This window comes from Metopolophium dirhodum, chromosome 5, assembly GCF_019925205.1.
Source record: "Metopolophium dirhodum isolate CAU chromosome 5, ASM1992520v1, whole genome shotgun sequence".
NCBI classification, from domain to species: Eukaryota; Metazoa; Arthropoda; class Insecta; order Hemiptera; family Aphididae; genus Metopolophium; species Metopolophium dirhodum.
Genome location: NC_083564.1, coordinates 20,455,976 through 20,476,956, shown reverse-complemented (window position 1 = coordinate 20,476,956; position 20,981 = coordinate 20,455,976). Strand labels below are relative to the sequence as shown.

Genomic DNA, 20,981 nt, shown 5'->3' with positions numbered 1-20,981 from the left:
AGTTTCGTATTTAACTAACAGTTAGCATTTACAAAAACCTTTCGTTCCCTTTTTTCATGTAGTTTATTTGGTCAGTATTTTGATTATAATTCTATTTTCAATAATCTAACCTTTGAATGCATCACTGATGATCATCTTGACATCTTCTCTCTCGCGCTCATATACATCAGTTAACATATTAATTAACCGGCATTAGACACTGCAGGGTTTCATATTACCTTATATAGTTTGTTTATCAAGTTAAAACAAATTTAAATAATCTAAATTATGACTAGGGCCCAGATTTTTATGCAAAAATTATTGCTAAATATGCACATATTTATGCACTCAAAAATTCTAAAATATGCAAAAAATATGCAAAAAAATATGCGAAAAAAAATTTTTTATTGTGTATTAAAAACAAAAATGAACATCTTAAAACAATTACAAAATATCTTAGGTACGAGAAAAAAATACAATTTTAATATCAATATAATTCTGCTCACAAATGTGTACAAACTATACATTTATATCTATTGCTTAACTAAATAAATGCAAAATTAATAAAATAATAATAAAAAATGTAATATTAATTTTGGAACGAGTACCAACATGAAGTTACGAAATGTGATTTTATATTTTCAAATTCGAAATTTCTACGATTGTCACGTAGCATAGATTTGTATTTTGAAAAACTTCTTTCTACGTCGCAAGACACGATAGGTGCATACTTAAAACAAGAAATGTCTTCAGGTGTCAACTCCTCGATGCCTTCATTGTCATTGCTTATTTCTCCGCTTAATATTCCACAAATTTTTATAATTTGAGAATACCCTGGATTCTTTGATAATACTTGCATTAGTTTAAGTTAAGCAAATTCTATGCCTATTCCTCCTTCACTTAACCTAATTTCAACATTTTTAACCAACGAGATGGTTTCTCGTAGGTTGGCGCCAGATTTTTCTATTTGTAAGATTGTTTCTGTGATGCATTGAAAATTGGCTAATATTACTGCAAGTTCATTTTTTATTGAATTGTCTTTAAATAAATCTTGAACTTTTTGAATAGATATTGCATCGTTTTCATTAAATTTATTGATAACTTCTTTGACCTTATTAAAGTTCTTACCATAGTAAAAAGCTGCATTAAGCCACGTACCCCAACGAGTAATAACGGGCTGTGGTGGTAAACTTAAATTTGGGCACATTTCTTTAAAAGTATTAACACGAGAAGGTGCTTTTAAAAATATTTTTTTTGTGTTAGAAATTAACATGTCAACTTTTGGGTACTTATCCCTTATAGCTTCCGATACCCTATGAAGGCCATGGGCCATACATGTAATGTGAGTTAGTTTAGGATAAAACACTTTTAACGCTTTTCCAGATTTTATCATGTATGGTGCAGCGTCTGTGACATAAAGTAATACTTTATTATGTAATACTTTTTCAGGCCACAATAAACTCATTAAGTCATTGAACAATTTTGAAATCGTTTGAAAGTTAGCCTTTTCTAAGTTTTCAATTGTTAAAACTATTGGTTTTGTAGAATTTTCTGACGATAGGGAACCAATCGTTACACATGCAACGTAACGCCCTTCGACATGCGTAGTTTCGTCAATTATTGATACCCAGATGGAACTATCCCCTATTTCTTTTCGGATTTTACGTAATGACACAACGGAGCATAGTTTTTTCGTAGTGTCGATTCGTTAGGTAATTTTAATTTAATATATTTTTCGAAAAAACATTTGAATTCTGAGTTTTGTAGTTTCCAAAGTGGAATATCATTTGCCACCATTAAGGTACAAATATCTTTACTAAACTCATTCAGATTTTGATTATTTGTTCTAGTTTGATCAAGTGAATTTTTTATAAACTGTTGACTAACCTGGTCTTTGTTTGATTTCAACTTACTATTTTCAATGTGTTTAGAAGTTCCTAAATGTTGAGTAATCTGTGATTTTCTATCACACGATACGTTGGTTTCACAAAAAGTACAAAATAATATAGCTCCATCTGTACGAAAGACACCTGGGTAATCTCTCACGTAACAATGAGCTTTCTTTACTTTTGGCATTTTCTTAGAGAAAAATAAAAATTTGACACTAAAGTAGACAAAATATTATTTCATACGAACACAAAAACTGCGGTGGACAAACTACACCAACAAATTGCCGTCACTAACTAATTGAAATACACAAGCCGTGTGCGTATACCTAAAGTGCAGATAAGTTATCTGAGACAAATACGCAGACTGTCGATAAAAATCGGCGACGGCAATTTCCCAATCAATGCTTAAAATAACTTTTATGCACACTCGCCTTGCTTTGCAAAAAAAAAAAATTCATCAACTATTAAAAAATGCAACTTTTATGCAATTATATAGAAATATGCAATTAATATGCATTTTCATTCAAATATGCAAAAATATGCAAAAAAAAATTTGATAGCTTAATCTACGTATTACGAAACGTCAAGATATTTAATAAGAATTATTATAAGTTAAATGTAGAAGAATATGCATTTGCATGAAAATCCGGGTCCTAATTATGACATTTTAATATATTAATTTATTACAATCAATCGCTTAAAAAATTTTTATCTCAACGTTTACAACACCTTTTGTAGATATTTCTTGTACAGTTGTACATAATATCTCAAATGATATATATTTTCAATATTCTTACAATATTATAAACTATTATAATATGACGTATTCATATCACACGGCGTAATAGATAGATGATTTTGCTACGCCAGTGGTATGGGTTATGTATTCGCTATCTTATTTTATAATAATAAATTAATACTGTAAAATAAAATAATGTTGCGTAAAGTTGTCCTGTCGATCCTGAATGGCGTTGCCATGAAAAATCAAACGCCTGAGGATTTACTTCTACCTAAATTCAATTTTACGTAAAATGCACAGCTTAACACTGTTATTTGATATATAGAGCACCAACGAGTTTAGAATTATATCTAATTATTAAAAATGTTCAATTTACCATATAATAAAATACTAAATAAATACGTGTGAAATCCCTATCAAAATCGGTTCATTCATTTCAAAGCCTATATGTGGTAATAATATGTTATATGCATATCTGTGTGAGTTTCATGAAACATTGTATTTAATCGTGTACGTTGGGAATGCACTGTGTAGGCATATCGGATTTGAATACTTTTAATTTGTGATACTCAAGAGAAATAAAAGGAAAAAAAGAATAACAATTTTGCAAGTGGGTACCGTTAAATTTTAAAGCTTATAACTGCGTAATACAGTGTGTATATAAAATGTGAAATTATTTTAATGTGTGATACAAAGGTCCATGTCACTGGCACCGCCCATTTTGAATTTTGGGTCAAAACCCGGAGCTTTCGTTTGTGCTCCGTTTGTGTTGGTTTGTGCAGCAAATCCCTTCGTTTGTGCTCAATTCCTTCCACAGTTTTTTTGTGATTTACCCGAGTAGTGTAAATAGAAGTGCCCTTTTAGATATTAAGTAGGTAATTTATAGATATCAGTTTTATTTAAATTATTGCTGATTCTATGTCACTTTGCACATAAACTCTTTTATACCACAAGTAATAAGTTTAAATGTTTAACTTTTTGTTTACATCAACTAATTCAAAATAACATAAGCAGGGAGAATACGAAGTGTATTAAACTATCAAATGCACCATCCACCATTTAGCTGTTATTAATTATTTATATGGTATATTGTTAATTTTTATAATTCGTAGTTCGGTGATATTACCATATTTTAGTATACTTACATTGGGCATTTAAATTTTGCTATTGTCATTGTAAAATAACATATTCTCGTCTTACGTATACATGTTAATAATAACTTTTTTGTTGGTACTAATGTACTTATCTTCATTTTCTAATTTGTTTCCATGGGAGATATTTCCATTAGAGATATTAATTTGTACTGGAGATATTTATAATAAGAGATATATGGTACTGGAGATATTTTAAATAGGAGATATTATTAACTAGCGATATTTTGTCGGAGATATTTTGACTTTTTGTTTTATAGAGCGAATGTAAGTTCCTACACGAGAGTAGCAGGTACATTAAATACTTACTTTAGTTCCTACACGATAGAAAAAGGTAGTTATGTAAGTTCCTTCACGGTAAAAACCAGGTACGTATGTTAGTTTCTACACGGCGGAAAAGGTAAGATATATACCGTGTGTCCCAAAAAACAGGGGCCACTTTACCACTCATTACCATGTAAATATTTTTCAATTCTGTTTGCGGGACATTAAACTAGACTAATAGATCGTAAATTTCTATGACTTACAATGTTTTTAACTCGTGTATCTTGCGCATGCGCAATAAAACTTCCATTTTTTTAAATGGCAACCTAACTTAAGGGAAGTTATACAGATATATTATAACCTATTATACAGAAAAACCAGGAATTTTTATAGGTACTTCACATAGTAGAAATTAATTAAATATATTAAATAATATAAAAATTAAATATAAATAAATAATAATAATAATATTAAATTTATTACGTGTCGACATTTTTACAGTCGGCATAAATTATAATATTTCAGTCGACAAATACTTGATCTCATCACACCCCCCCCCCCTCAAAATCGTATAACCTAACCTGATAGCCGATTTTACATTTATAATAATGCCTAATTACGAGCCTCATTACCAAGAAGGTATGCAGATTTAGTATGTAACATATTTTATAACTTTGTAAAATATCAAATCAATATACAATTTTAACTATAACTTATAACATATAACATATAAATTAAAACAAAATAATATACTAATACAAATTTCAACATTATTTTTGGTAGACTTCCAAGATATATTTAGACAATTATTTTGTACCATTTGAAGAAACGTTTAATTACATTAACAAAATGTCTGTTTATTGAATAAATTGTTGTCATAAGCAAATCTAAATGGCAGTCATCACAGAGCAGAAAAATTTTGGTTAATCTTTATACAATATTTTGGCCGGGTTTTTATGAAAATATCCCACTGTGCACTGCAGCTACGCATAAACATTCAAAACAGCAAATTTAGATTTGTATATTCTAATTTTCTTTGGTCTTACGTATTTAGTGTTGTAATGATATTCACATTATTACGCCACAAAGCCACAATTTATAATATAATCATTATAATACTATTAATTATGATATTCTTAAAACCTAATAAAACAACTGTAACGTGTACCTTAGTATAATCAAAAAATATGCATAGCACTTAAGATAATCATATATTATATTAAATAATATGACAAAATGTTCGTTAACAATAACACATTTTGTATCTATGTACCTTTTCAAATAAACAAGTACTAAAAGTCAATAATATAATTAGCACCCAATTTTGATACCACAAGCAGTCTGTTATGTCTGTCCCCAGCACACTATGATCAAAGCTAGTTACAAATACTAAACCTTAACTTCACTACGTTTATCGTTACTTCTTATTGCGAGATAATTTATTAAAACGGTTTTATTTAAATTAAAAAGTGTTTTAAAATCATTTAACGTATAGCATTATATTATTCAATAATTTACTGACTGTTTATGGAAGTTTTACTATACCATTGAATTCTAAGCATAGTGAGAATTCAAAAAACATTACTAGTGTATGTATAATACGTATATTTTATATGACTAGCAAAACCTAAATGATAATATATTGGGTAAAAGTTAAATTTTTACTTTTCTGAATGACAACATATACATATAGGTACGTTTTAAATTATAATACCGAAGCTGAACTATAGTTCCGCACTTATTATACCTATAAGTATAAAAAAATGAAGGAATTACAATAGTATAACTAATGAAATAAATCATGTAATATATAGTTGCTACAAAATAAACGAACAAATAAAACATAAAATTGAAATATTAGGAAATATTCATGACGAACCGACACTACTACTGTTAGATACAGGAGCCAGCGTGACAGTTATAAATAAAATAATGATGTTACTTGATAATATTAAGCCAATCAACGATATAGATTTGAAAACAGCCATTAACTCAAAATTAATCATTGTAGGCTCAACGATAGTTAAAATACTAATAGCATCGCTCATAATACACCATCAGGCAGTGGTAGTAGATAGTTTATGCTCCCCAATCTTATTAGGTTTAGATTTTTTGATAAAAACACAAAAAGTCATGGATTTAAAAGACAATATTATATTATTCAGATACGATGATCAAGAAGTAAAATTACCAATAGAAACTCGGGAAATAAAAAAACGATATACAGGGAACCGAAGTACAAAACTTTTCCTACAAAATATTAAACGAGTATCAACAATTTGTATTGCTTGATAATAATTCACTACATTTTAACCATAGATACGAGGAAATAACTGGCGATTTGTTCAGCGATTGGTCAAGTGACGCAATCGGTCACTCCGTCAGCGAATGCCTAACGATGAACCGTGGTATTGCTTTACAGTTTCGTAAAAAATTTAACAATATCGATAATTTGATTTTACAAAGAAAAAGAGTAAGGGAAATCGCATTCATTAAAACAGAAAAACAATGGCTATTATATTTAATTACAAAAAACCACTATTACGAAAAACCAACATACGTTAACATATTCGCCACATTACAAAACCTGAGAACATTTTGCTTAGAACAACTAATTAAAAGAGTAGCATTACCTAAAATATGCGTAGGACAAGACGGAAAAGAATGGCCCGTTATCTCCAGTATGCTGAGGTTCATATTTCGAAATAAGTGCATAACAATATCTATTTATGACATAAACCAGTCAATATTAAATAATAATGAAACCACCTACATAAACGAGTCAAAATTAAATAATAATGGAACTACTGACAAAATTAATAATATTGGAATGGGGTTTTTTTTTGCCGACAGTAGTAACCACACACTGAGGGAAAATATTTTATTAGATACGTCAACAAAGTTTCTTGTAGACATTTATTTTGATAAAGGTAGACAAAATTATGAGTAATCTTATATTACATTTTAAAATCTTAGATTTAAAAAGAAAAATTTTCAACTCAAAATAATTTGCTAATTTTCATGATTTTTCCGTATTTTGTCGTCCTCATATGTTAATATATACACGATTACAATATATAGTCCTTAAAATAGGGGAGGTAAATATACAAATAATAAATACAATTATTTATAAAAATAAAGTAAAATAAAGAGTTTTTTCTTCTCGTTAAATTATTATTTAAATAAAATAGGCACAAATCAAAATGCTTTAAATTTATATTATTTCAAATGTGTGAAAGCCACCACAGGTCATTATTAAATCGCAGTTGTGATTCGCCAACTTAATTACTACCATGCGTAAGCACAAAGCTTATTTATTATAAAATAGGTAAAGAGTTTTTTTTTCTTGTTAAATTATCAATTAAATAAAATGGGCGCAAATCAAAACATTTAATATTTTATCATTTCGAATGTGTGAAAGTCACAACAGCTCTTTATTAAATCACAGTTGTGATTCACCAACTTAATTAATTATTATCATGCGTAAGCACACAGTTTGTATATTATAAAATATGTAAAGAGTTTTTTCTTCTTGTTAAATTATTATTTAAAGAAAATGGGTCCCAATCAAAACCTTTAATATTTTATTATTTTAAATATGTGAAAGTCACCACGGCTCATTATTAAATCATACCACAGCTCATTATTAAATCGCACCACGGCTCATTATTAAAACTCAGTTGTGATTCGCCAACCTAATTAATTATGATCATGCGTAAGCACAAAGTTTATTATTATAAAATACGTAAAGAGTTTTTAATCATGTTAAATTATTATTTAAATAAAATGGGGGCAAATCAAAAGGGTTGTTGACCAGTTGCCCTCAACCAAATGTACTAGTTGCCCCCAACCGAATGTACCAGTTGCCCTTACATATTAATAATATATACACGATTACAATATATAGCCCGTAAAATAGGGGAGGTAAATTTACAATTAATAAATAAAATTATGTATAAAAATAAAGTAAAATAGTATAAAATGATAAAATTAAATTTTGATTTTTGCAATAAATATAATGATATATTATACAAATAATATGGATAAAATGAAAATTGTAATAATAATAATAGCCTACTTGGTGCAAAGCGAGATGAGGTGCAAATTTCATCTAACTCAGAGTGATGACATGGTGGAAACGCATACAATTAGGATTAAAGCCGGATTATATTGATCCAAATTCAGAAATTGGAAAATGGCTACACTTAATTTTTGGTCATTATAATTATACTATCCAATTTCTGAATTTGGATCCATATAATGTGGCTTTAATCCCAATTGTATGCGTTTCCACCAAGTCATCTTTCTAAGTTAGATGAAATCTGCACCTCATCTCGCTTTGCACCAAGTAGGCTATTACTATTATTACAATTTTCATTTTATCCATATTCTTTGTATAATATATCATTATATTTATTGCAAAAATCAAAATTTAATTTTATCATTTTATACTATTTTACTTTATTTTTATACATAATTTTATTTATTATTTGTAAATATACCTCCCCTATTTTACGGGCTACATATTGTAATCGTTTATCTATTAACATGTAATGGCAACTGGTATATTAGTAAAACACCGATAATAGTCTTGAGAGGGGGGGGGGGGGGCAACTCTACAACAACCCTTTTGATTTGCGCCCATTTTATTTAAATAATAATTTAACAAGATTAAAAACTCTTTTCATATTTTATAATAATAAACTTTATGCTTGCGCATGATCATAACTAATTAGGTTGGCGAATCATAACTGAGATTTAATAATGAGCCGTGGTGCGATTCAATAATGAGTTGTGGTGTGATTTAAAAATGAGCTGTGGTGTGATTTAATAATGAGCCGTGGTGACTTTCACACATTTGAAATAATAAAATATTAAAGGTTTTGATTGGCGCCCATTTTATTTAAACAATAATTTAACAAGAAGAAAAAAACTCTTTACCTATTTTATAATAAATAAACTTTGTGCTTACGCATGATAATAATTAATTAAGTTGGCGAATCGCAACTGCGATTTAATAATGAGCCGTTGTGACTTTCATACATTTGAAATAATAAAATATTAAAAGTTTTGATTGGCGCCCATTTTCTTTAAATAATAGTTTAACAAGAAGAAAAAAACTCTTTACCTATTTTATAATAAATAAACTGTGCTTACGCATGATAATAATTAATTAAGTTGGCGAATCGCAACTGCGATTTAATAATGAGCCGTGGTGATTTTCACACATATGAAAAAATAAAATACTAAAGCGTTTTGATTTGTGCCCATTATAATAATTTAACAAGAAAAAAAAACTCTTCACTTTGAACGCAAATGCGTTTAGAAAAATATAATGGTAAAATACCCTTGCACACGTTGGCTAACAAAACGAACAAGACAAACGTATATAAATATAATAATATAGAAACAACTATATTATAATTAATTTAGTCTTTTATAGACCTAAAAATAAGAAGAACGCTTCAATGAAATAAGCAATTGCTTAAGGAGGTTTGAAAAAACAAGAATTATAACCTTAATTGAACATATAGTAAATAAATGAATATGAGTTATTGGATTTATGATGATAATATGTTAATGTTAATAATGATCGAAAAATACTAGCATATAAATTACCGAATACGGTTAAATTATAAAATATTATGTTTGACTTGATGACGGTGCGCCAGAAATACGAAGACTAATATTTTAACCCTTGGTCCTACAACCATGATATTATATTATAAATGTACTTATTTCGCGTAACGACCAACTTTTAACTCGTCGCAATTGTCCACATTTCGACACACCAATGACTCTAAACTTGAAGATTTGACCAAGTCAAAAAATTCGACTCCACCGAACGTGTCCGGTGCCCACATGTGTTTGGAGGTGAGACTATTTGTCAATATCGCATTAACGATAAAGCTGTTAGACAGTATTTTGGCCGTGGGTAGAACTCCGGAACTGGATTTTTCCGTCAACACGCCGGTTAACAACTCCACTTTCTCCACGGTACTATACAATTTTTCCAATTCAATTGCGGTTTCGACGTTGCCGGTCAGATCGAAAAAGCTGTTATAAGCAGGCAGCCCTAACCGTCTTCTGTAGCTATTGAAACCTTGTAAACATTGTTCTCTCGAGAGTGTCATTAGTGTCTTGGTAAGCTGTCCAGTCAAGGAGCCGTCATCGTGGGCCGTGGCCATGCGCATCTTTGAACTCATCATTAATTGCAGGGCGTCTTTTAAACCAGCTTCCGAAACTTGACTAAAAGTATAGTAAAATCGAATCGTATACACACGTATAATGATATAGTAATATGTGAATGTTGTTGAAATCGCTTATTTTTCTGAAACTATAGTTCTCCGGGGACTAGAACAGTTTCCCACATGTTTAGTTTCACTTCCCTATCGTACCTCTATAGTTTCTGGTCACCATCTAGGGTTGTATAATACGGGTACCTATACTAGTTGGTGATTATAATTTATAATATCATAGTTTGAAGCGTATTATATTTTTATAAATCCTAAAGCATTCTTTAAAAAAACATATTAGGTATATTTATCATTAGTTGAACGATGTGGCTATATATTATGCAGGTACAACAGACGTACAGTACCCACGAATAAAAATATATCTAAGATTGCGTAGGATCAAGTTTAGTCGATTTAGAGCGTCTATAATATGCTTGTCATTATTTAATTAAATGCGTCTTATGGGGACTGAAGGCGATGATTTAATAAGAGGTCGCGTACAGACAATTCGATGTCTTATACTCGTTACGTAGTGTGGTTGTGTGCGAAGTAAATGATCATTAATGTGCGTAGATACGTTCGGAATCCGTCGTTTGCCACTCTCGCACGCACACGCACATGTCAATAATTCGAGAAAAACGAAATATATTCTTCTATGCATCACCTATAACAACTACCAAAAGCGGTAGTAAATTAAACATACTTCCTGAAAATTGATTGTAATTTCGAAAAAAGGGTTTAATTCGTAAGCTCTTAGACTATGCTTTGTAGGAACCACTTTTTTGATATAAAACCCAAAAAGTCCAAAATAAATATAAATGTAATGCAATTATTTCATTAGACAAACACGTTTGAAAAATAACAAATATTGTGCATTATTCAAATGCTTATTTTAGCTTCTATAATAATATTACAGTTTTCAAAATCGGGTTTTGATCGGAAATCCAAAATGTTCTCTTCTTTTAAATCATAAACAAAATATTAACGAAATCCAAACAGAGAGGGAGAGTTTTGCCCATAAGACATGTTTTTGTATACTAAATTGTATACTAAAAAAATGTCCAAATTTTATGGTCTTTTATAATTGAAAATTGAAAATCAACTTCCTAGAAAGCCTAGTTATTTTTCCAAAGAATTCATACATATATTAAAAATTAAAATCAGACATTCGGAAGTATGTGTAATTTACCATCGCTTATTGGTCTAAAACGTACGAAAAATACGTGACATGTGATCCCCTTAAGGATGAAGTGCTGGTTTTTCCAATTTTTCGCAGTTCAATAAAAATTAAAAATTATATATCTTAGTCGCAATTTTAAGAATTATAATATCAGCAAAATTTACTTCACGGGAAAAAATCTCACGCATTATTGATACGTCAAAATTTGATAGTTTGTTTTTTATCTGAAAAACAATATTTTCTGGGATCAAATCCTGAATTTTCATTTTACTTTAAACATTGCTGGACAAACACGTTTGAAAAATAACAAATATGCATTATTCAAATGCTTATTTTAGCTTCTATAATAATATTACAGTTTTGAAAATCGGGTTTTGATCGGAAATCCAAAATGTTCTCTTCTTTTAAATAATAAACAAAATATTAACGAATTCCAAACAGAGAGGGAGAGTTTTGCCCATAAGACATGTTTTTGTATACTAAATCAGCCCCGAAGTTCTAAATTGAAATCATTAACTACCGTGTTTTGGTACATGCAAATACCTTTTTATACACTATATTATATACCCCTTTTCGGGCTGCTCTGTAAAATTCGTAAGGGCCAAAATGTAAAGTGGACGTTTCTTAAGTTATTATTGATGTACCCATAAAAAGTCTCAGACTGACCTGGTGTTACTGTAAGATGTCAAATTCATTGAACTGTATTGAAATTTTTGTGGCAGATTTGATACGGCCATCATAAAGTAAAGTTCAATAGGTTTCCCGGAATCACGGATGTTTTCCATTTTACGGTCGTACATTTCCGGTCTGAGTTCCAAATTTAGGATTTCGGTCATCATTATGTTGATCATTTGACCGGTTACAATGTTCCTGGCCTTAGTATACAGCTCTTCGTTTGTCCACGATGGCCACTTCTGTGACAACTCGTCGCACAATCGGTTATGTTCACGTACCCAGAGGGTCGACAGTACGTGAAGCATTGTGCTTGTGTTCAACATCTCGGTCCGTTTGAATATTCGAGCGATCATTCGGCTGAGCTGTTTCACAAATCGTCCGTGTTATTAATTGAAATCATTGAAAAACACAACATTTTTGAAGAAATAGTATTTATAATCGTTACTTTTTTTTTTAAATTTATTTACTTTCATGAACGACGGTATAAAAAAATATTTTTACCGTGCATTTTGATGTATTACAATTAAATTACAAACGAGTACCTACAGACATACAGTTAATTTGTTTAAAGTATATTAATAGTTAAATTATCGGATTAACAGTTACACATGTAATTCCGTCCATTAAATAGACATTAAAATATACTCATAGGTATAATAAGTGCAGAACTATAGTTCAGCTTCGGTATTATAATTTAAAACGTACCTATATGTATATGTTGTCATTCAGAAAAGTAAAAATTTAACTTTTATCCAACAATTTTGTTTTGTGTAAAATAAAAGCCTTGCTCACCCACGACCTGTTGGTCGAAATGCCTTGTGTCAACGCTTTTAAGTATACGTCTGAGTATGGTGCGAACGCATGGTTCGTCGCATAATGTTTATAATTTAATTTCCGTGTCTCGAGCTTACCGCAGGAGAACGACCTCATCGATCTCTCCGACGCAGCGTCACTGCCGTACAATTGGGAAGCCGTTACCTATAATATTAAGTGTGGACAATACATACATTATTATTAATATTCAATGTAAGTTTTTTAGTGGTAAGTACGTTACATGGCTTTAAACGAGCTCGTGTCATAAATGTATTATTGTAATTTATAGGTATTAGCTACTAACCGTCAAGTTAGAATTTACGTCGGAAAATTGTAATACAAAATATTTATAGAACGCGTCCAACAGCAAATGTCTGGACTCCCGATCCGGTATGGATTGACCGGAATTCCGTCTAAGGATTTTGTTGTACACTGTTTTCACCGGCGGTAAACTTTCTGAAAAAATTAATTTTCTGAATTTCCTTTTAACCCAGTGTTAATAACTGCGCGTTACAATACGACGATACATTTCGTCAATAACAGACAATACGCAGTTTTACATCGTTTTTGCGAATATGTATTTTATTTTATATTATTATAATAAAATAATGATAATATATAATATAGTAGTGAGGCATAAATATTTACTGTCGTTTGCACAACATTCCAGTGGACATGCTGGAGGCAATATTCTGGCGGAATATACACTGTTCTTGGCACCAACGAACACGTTTTCTAATCTTTTCACAACTGTTTGATGGACTAATCAAATATATATATATATATATTATATCATGCTATTATAGTACGGTTAATATTATTATATAACATGTATACGTAAAACTGAAAAAATCTATAAAACATATTTTAGCTTATTAATACACTCAATCAATCACTGCAAGCTAAATTATAGATCTTGTTTAATTACTTACGCATTAAAAGTTACAGAACAGCGTTAATTAGGTACATTTCGTGAAGATAATATAGAATTATTTTCTAGATTAATGATTGTAAACCCTAGTTTTGGAAAAGAACCAATATTAACAAAGTGGACAATGTTATAAAATGTACAACTACTGAAATGTATACAAACATTAAAAAATGTCGCTAATCATAATATATAATATTTAAAAATTATATCGAGTTCCTGTAGGGTTGTGTTTTTAATTTCGGTTGTTAAAATATAATATCATACTATATTAAAATTTTAATAATTTAAAGGGCAACCACTTAGCTCGTTAAGTTAAAAGTTACTCGTAATTTTTTTCGTTAACTCATTAAGTTAAGAGTTAACTTTGAAAAAAACGTAACTTAACTTAGTGTAAAGATAAAATTTGCTAATTTGCAAAAATAAAAAATTCCAGACACATAATATGGTTTATTAGATAGTTTTTCTTTACGCTCAAAAAAATTACTGGGGAAATTAAAAATGATACATCAAAGCAAAAACCCATTCAAAAATTTGCATTACTCTTCGGACGAAAATTAACTTAATTTAGATACTTTTGAAATAAAATTAACTTAAAGTTAACACGTTAATCTTGATAAAAGAGTGACTTTTTAAGTTAAAAGTTAATTTGGAAAAAAAAGTAACGAGTTAATTAACTTAACGTTTTAACTTAATTTTAACTTTTAACTCGTTAATGCCCAGCCTTGCCACTTAGTATATATAATATTATATAAGTACAGTGAACCCCCTGAAAAATAGTTGTCCACTTCTTGTTCCAAAAAAAAAACTGAGCTATTTAGGAGGAGGGGTGGGGTAGTGTTCATTAAGGAAGGATTTACTGTCTATATATTTCATTAAATGAAAATAACCTGAACTTGTTATAATATTGTAACTGTAACTTACAAGCGTAATTGCTTTTTAGCTGGCGTCCCGAAGTGAACGGTAAAATGCTCCACCACATCGTCGGCCTGCCTCTACTGACGTCCAAGTGTCCAAAGCGAAACAGTGTTACTGCACGTGATATAAACGACACAGGTTCCTCTGAGATTGGGAAAAAAATGTTATGACAAATATAATTAAGGTTTACACTACTATTAAGCATTATATTATATCATATTAGTAAAATTATCTATTCGAATTATCTATACATCGCCAAATTTATCTTGTTAAGATAAACTGGGACACGGTCCAATATTAATTTTATAGTTACGCCACCTGACTCAGTCACGAATTCTAGTTCTAGGCAAGAAAAAGCAATCGATATTTTAGCAGATTTAACAAAAAAATTAATGGGGCTTTCATAGTTTATCAATTGTAATTGCTAAAGTAATAAATAAACTGTACATATTTTTTATTCTTTTATTTTTATATGCATATAATATATTATATTAACATTAAATAAATAATTTGCTAAGATTCTTAACGCTTTTTTTTTACGTATTTCATGATTGGTTTTTTGTTGTGTAGGTTTTCGAGTGTAATTTTTGCCATCCTTACAGGCCACAGAGTTTAATATTAATATTTACTATATTTTTTTACCAATATATAGGTACCTACTTTGTTGCAATATTTTGTAGGTAACGATATTTATTAGTTTTCTATTCGATACCCAGTAAATCAGTAAAATTATCGATACAAATGTTGCGATAATATAACAAACCTACCCGAATGTATAATAATAATATATAATTTAATAAACCACTGCGCTATAAAACTCACGGCAGCGTTCGCCGACGTAGTCTGAAGTGCACCAGCACGATAATCCATTTTCCTCGGTGTACATCCTGATTCCGCCGTTTTCACACTTAAAACCGTCTATCTCTTTGCAATATCCAAGTTGCCTCTGGTAATCTAATTTTTTATTTAATTTATTTATTTCGTCTCCTTAGAACGGTTGGGAAAACTCACTTATTTTATTATTTTCCAGATGAACGACTATCACAAGTAAAATCATGAAGACAATGGACTTCACAGCATATGGGATCTCTGAAAACAAAGAGACGTATTAAGTTTTACATAATATTACAACGGAGACAATACTAAGTATTATATTAATATAATAAGTACTAAGTATACGTACTCTATGTTTATTAAATAAATATATTTTTAATATTTGACTACTGTAAATATCATAATATACTCAAGCCAGGGTAAGTTCATGATAGTTTTTTACTGAGTTAAGTTTAATTGATAGTAAACATTTAAAAAAGTTTAAAGTTAACAGTTAACCTAATTTTAATTTTTTATTTTTCATTTAAGTTAAAAGTTATATGAACATTTTCAATTAACTTATTAACTTAAGTTAAGTATTATTATTATTTTTTTAATATATTTATAAATATGGTTTAAAATAATAAAAATCATAAATATTGTTGGACACAGGAAATAACCAATATATGAGCATAACCCAATTGATTTTAATTAAGAAATAACTTATTTATGGCGAAAATATTTAATGATAATATTATGTTCTTAATAACTGTACATTTGTGATTAAATTTAAATTTAACTTTTAACTTAACTATAACTTTTTAATTATTTTATGCCCAGGCTTGGATATACTGCTGTTCAATATTATTCGATATTTTGAAAGTTGATAGTTTTTATTAGATTAGACGTATTCGATCTCTCCTCTACTTATATTATTAGTAGAACACAACAATTATATTATGTCCAGCAAGCATTGGTATTATCGTATTTTCGATGCGATGGCAGTAAATTTACCTGCTGGTAAATTACAACAATTAAAATTGAAAGTGTGTTGCAGATTACATATTCCATTTCGTTTTCCGTCGTAGTGCAAATTACCAAAATTAATATTTAGAGGTGGCGCAAAGTACCTACATGTTTAATTTTTGTATTTTGGCGCAAATTACATACGCGCTTACATGTACCTATTGGTGGTGCAAATTATAAGTAATTAAATTGGCGCAAAATACCATCGCTGAAAAAATCCTCAATTTTGGGTATACGGCTGCAGAAGGTTTTCACCGCTTTCCTCACGGCTCCCCGAGCTCCGGCCACCTCGGGAGTGCGCGGCTTCTGCACGGGGTTACTGGGGAACACCGCCGTTCCGGTCGTCATCGGCGGAGGTGGCCCGAAATACGCAGGATGAGAGAGTGGTGGCCTCGGGCCCGGAAGTGCCGGTGGCGGCCCCGAAGCTGGTGTAAAGCCGGACGTCGGCGCGGTAGGTTGGTGGCATAACGCATTCGGCGTGTTTTTCCCAGCCGACGTCATAGCAGCAGCGGCCGTCGCGCCCGAGACCAAGCCCCGTAACATCATCGTGTTGTTCATTCCAACAATTTCTGATGAGTTTTTTGTCACATCTCCTACACGGGCACACGGCATTAGTAATTTTTATTATCTATTAACCGATATTTTTCTATATTTTACTTTCGAGAATTGAGACCCGTATTTTCAGTCTGCGAAGCTTGCAGCCGTCTGTTTTTTCCTCTGAGTTTTCTGCGTTTCCTAAACGAACGGAAACGACTTATGTGTTACACTGTTATGGATATAGTCAGGTCGATATATTATATAATATTACTTTCTGCGGACGTCGTCTCTGCGTTTTTCATCTGGTCGACGCTTTCAATCAATTGGTTTAAATCTTTTTTAACGTGAGATACTTCCAATCTCAAGCTGTTGAAAGATAGGCGCTGCTCGTCGACTGTTTGTTGTAAGGTGTATATGGCGTCGGCCACATGATGTTTTAATGCCAGGCAATTCATTTCACATACTTTGAAATCATGCTGAAAATCAAATCAAAACCGTTTATCAGTACCGCGATATTATTCGATTGTTCTTAAGTCGTTATTCGTTTCATACTTGTATATCTTTGAATGCCTTTTTATCTACAGCGTTCATAGACAGTTCTAGAAAGAATGGAATTATATGAAATATTTGAAAAATAATACTCAACAATATAATTTAATTATGTGCAAGACTATATAACCTTCTATTGATTTCGTTTGTGTCGTTTTATTTAAGCTTTCATTTCTAGTAGAATTTCTAGTTTCTTCATAGAAAAACTCATCAGTTTCGTCCTATTAATATAAATAAGTACTTTAATAATATAATATGTACTACTTAGTTTGTATTACAACTTACAACTTACAAATTATAAAATACGGAAAGTACCTACTATTTGAACTAAAAATAAATAATTTTTTTATTTAATACTGAACCATAATATATTATAATACAGATTTAAAGAAATTTAATCACCCTCGTATCCGTTCCACCTGCAGCATGCCTCTAACTTGGCTACGCTAAGTAGGTAAGATACGCCGAGCTATTTCATTATTATAATATTAATCTACATAATATGTATCATATTTTGTTTACCTCCAAGACTTCTACCATATTTCTTGGATCACGTTTATTGGTGGTTGGGGTAGTCCATCTTGATAAAAAGAATGACATTGCAGCTAAATTAATGCAAGAAAACGATATTCTGTACGAAAATTCTATTAAGCAATATATTTTTCAGCGAAGGTTCAACAAAATGAAGGTTCAACTTTCAAAAAAATATTATGAGCACTTTGTTTATATGTAAGCCGTAGTCATGTATAATTTATATCATGTTATGTTTTGATGTTTAAACAATTAAACCAGATAATATATTATTATAACAAACGATATTATCGTATAATTTATAAAGTCTTTGTTTCTTATCGAACTGCATTCACAAATTATTGTTATGAAAATCTCAATATGTATAAATTACGTCCATGCAGTTTCAGACTGGTAATTGATACCGGGATTCAATCGAATCCCGAGCCCCGGCTTAACTGGCCCCCACGCCCCATATACATTTGGAAAAATAATTTAAATAAACTGCTCAAAACTTTCTAAACTTTCTAATCGTCGTACTTGTTTCCACAAACAGCTACCGTGTATTATAATCATTGAATAAATGAGAAACATTAAATATTGTTCACTACGCCACATGAGATCAAGCATTTGTCGACTGAAATATTATAATTTATGCCGACTGTAAAAATGTCGACCCGTAATAAATTTCTTAAAACAAACTATGTGAAGTACCTATAAAAATTCCTGGTTTTTCTGTATAATAGGTTATAATATATCTGTATAATTTCCCTTAATAATTAAAATTTAATAAATATTATATTAAAATCATTATAAAAAACGCACATTTTGTCATATTATTTAATACTAGATTCACTTTCCTATCAGAAAAGTTACTGTTGAAGAAAATCCAAGCACTTTTACTGTCCTAAAAGGTGATGACAGACACAAAAAAAAAATAAAAAAAAAACACACATCATTGTAAAATCAATACATTCATCGCTTCGCTCAAAATCTAAAAAAAAAAAATGTTTTTGAAATATTTCGAAGGATTGAACCCTTCTTTATCTATTCTGTTTATGAGCCTATTATTAATTATAATTTATAATCATATAGAATAAATTATTAACCAATTGAAAAGTTTGTAATATTATAGTATTTAATATATTCAATATTGTGTCACATCAATATACTTATACATTTAATTCTTATATATTTTGAACTTAATACATTTAATGCAACAATTTACAATAGGTGTTAATTAAAAAAAGTAATTTTTATATTATTTGTTTCAGGTTTTAAAAGATGAAATTAAGTCAATGCGTGGAATACGAATACATACAGAAATACCTGTTGTAAATAACAAATAGAATTAATTATGTATAATAAACAGAAAATAGTTATTGTAAAATAGAAAATGACTTTTCTGTTGTATACATTTTTTTCATTATGAATAATATGCTTCATATGCGAGGGGCCGAGGGCCATTGGCTGTTTAATGTTCATTAATTTTGTACCATTATTATAATACCATCTATACTCTGTCTCAAAAGAGAACAATCTCGCTTTGTGCTTTGTGAATGATGTGATTGGCGAGTTCAGAACAACTTTAATACTAAGTAGTAAGTTGTTGGTAGGAGAAGCAAAGCACTGACTAAAATTTGTAAAAATTTTTGTAATTTAGAATATATTAATATATTTTATAAGTGTACACATTGACATTTTCAAATGTAATTTTTTTGACAAAAATTAATTTAACCCACTTTAGTAGATATTTACTAAAGCCTAATACGGAAATGAATTACTTTAATCACAATAATACCATAAAATATACCTACTTAGTAATATTATAGGCTGACAGGCAGTCTTCACTCAGAATCGTTTTTCGTATACAATGATTTATATAATTGAATTCAAATTTTACACCATCGATTACATTGACCCATTTAGGCCACTTGTAACCAACTGTACAGCAGAGTGACTTCCACTTACCTGCTTTATTATTATTTGTGTGTCATCACCTTTTGGGGTTAGGTATCATTATTATAATATTTTATTGATATATTTGATGCGTGACAAAAACATTGCTATAGTAGTTAATAATTTGCATTGGTCCTCACAAGGGCATGTTCAGTGGAGCCCATTATTCTGTTGAAATAAATAAATATACAAATACACTCTAATACGTAAAAAAGTAACAATATTTTGTTTTAGAATAGACAATTTTATTGTGTATTAAGTTATTAACAAACAAATGTAATTTTTTAAAATACTTTTTAAAGTCTGAAGTACAATCAAAAGTGTCAATGGATTGACGGCTCAAAATGGCCTAATTTTGAAAAATTTTAACTATAGAATATACAAATTTTAAAAATATACAAATGGCTTAAAGTGGCCTTTTTTTTACATTTTTATCATTTTTTTTATCATTTTTCATCATTTTTATATCATAATAAATAAATGGCACAAAGTGGCCTAATGGGGGGGGGGGGGACACCAGACAAGACACATTAAGCAGGGGGAGTGGTACCTGATGGCGAGGTGCTTAAAGCAATAATAAGGCTACTGGTCACCTCTATACGTTCTCGCGGCACATCCCGCAGGCGGACGAGTGCAATGGCCAGCGCGTTTGCTCGCGGGTGACAACCATCATGACGGCGGGTGAGGTCCTGACTGCGACGGCCACGGGAGCAATGAGGTGATTTGACGGCGAGCGGCTAGTGCGCGGTGTTGTGCGCATCGACGATGTGCAGGTGCCGAAGACGACTGATGCGTGACGACGGCGACGGTGACCT

General features: G+C 30.3%; 1 protein-coding gene across 1 annotated transcript; it reads right to left on the bottom strand.

Annotated features, from left to right (window-relative positions):
• Positions 1–9,757: 9,757 nt before the first annotated feature.
• LOC132945639 (prostaglandin G/H synthase 1-like) lies at positions 9,758–13,043 on the bottom strand. Its single transcript, XM_061015410.1, has 3 exons — positions 12,906–13,043; positions 12,105–12,475; positions 9,758–10,271 (listed from the first exon to the last, which is right to left on the bottom strand). Exons 1-3 carry the CDS (start codon positions 13,041–13,043, stop codon positions 9,758–9,760), a joined length of 1,023 nt encoding a protein of 340 aa, XP_060871393.1.
• Positions 13,044–20,981: the final 7,938 nt, after the last annotated feature.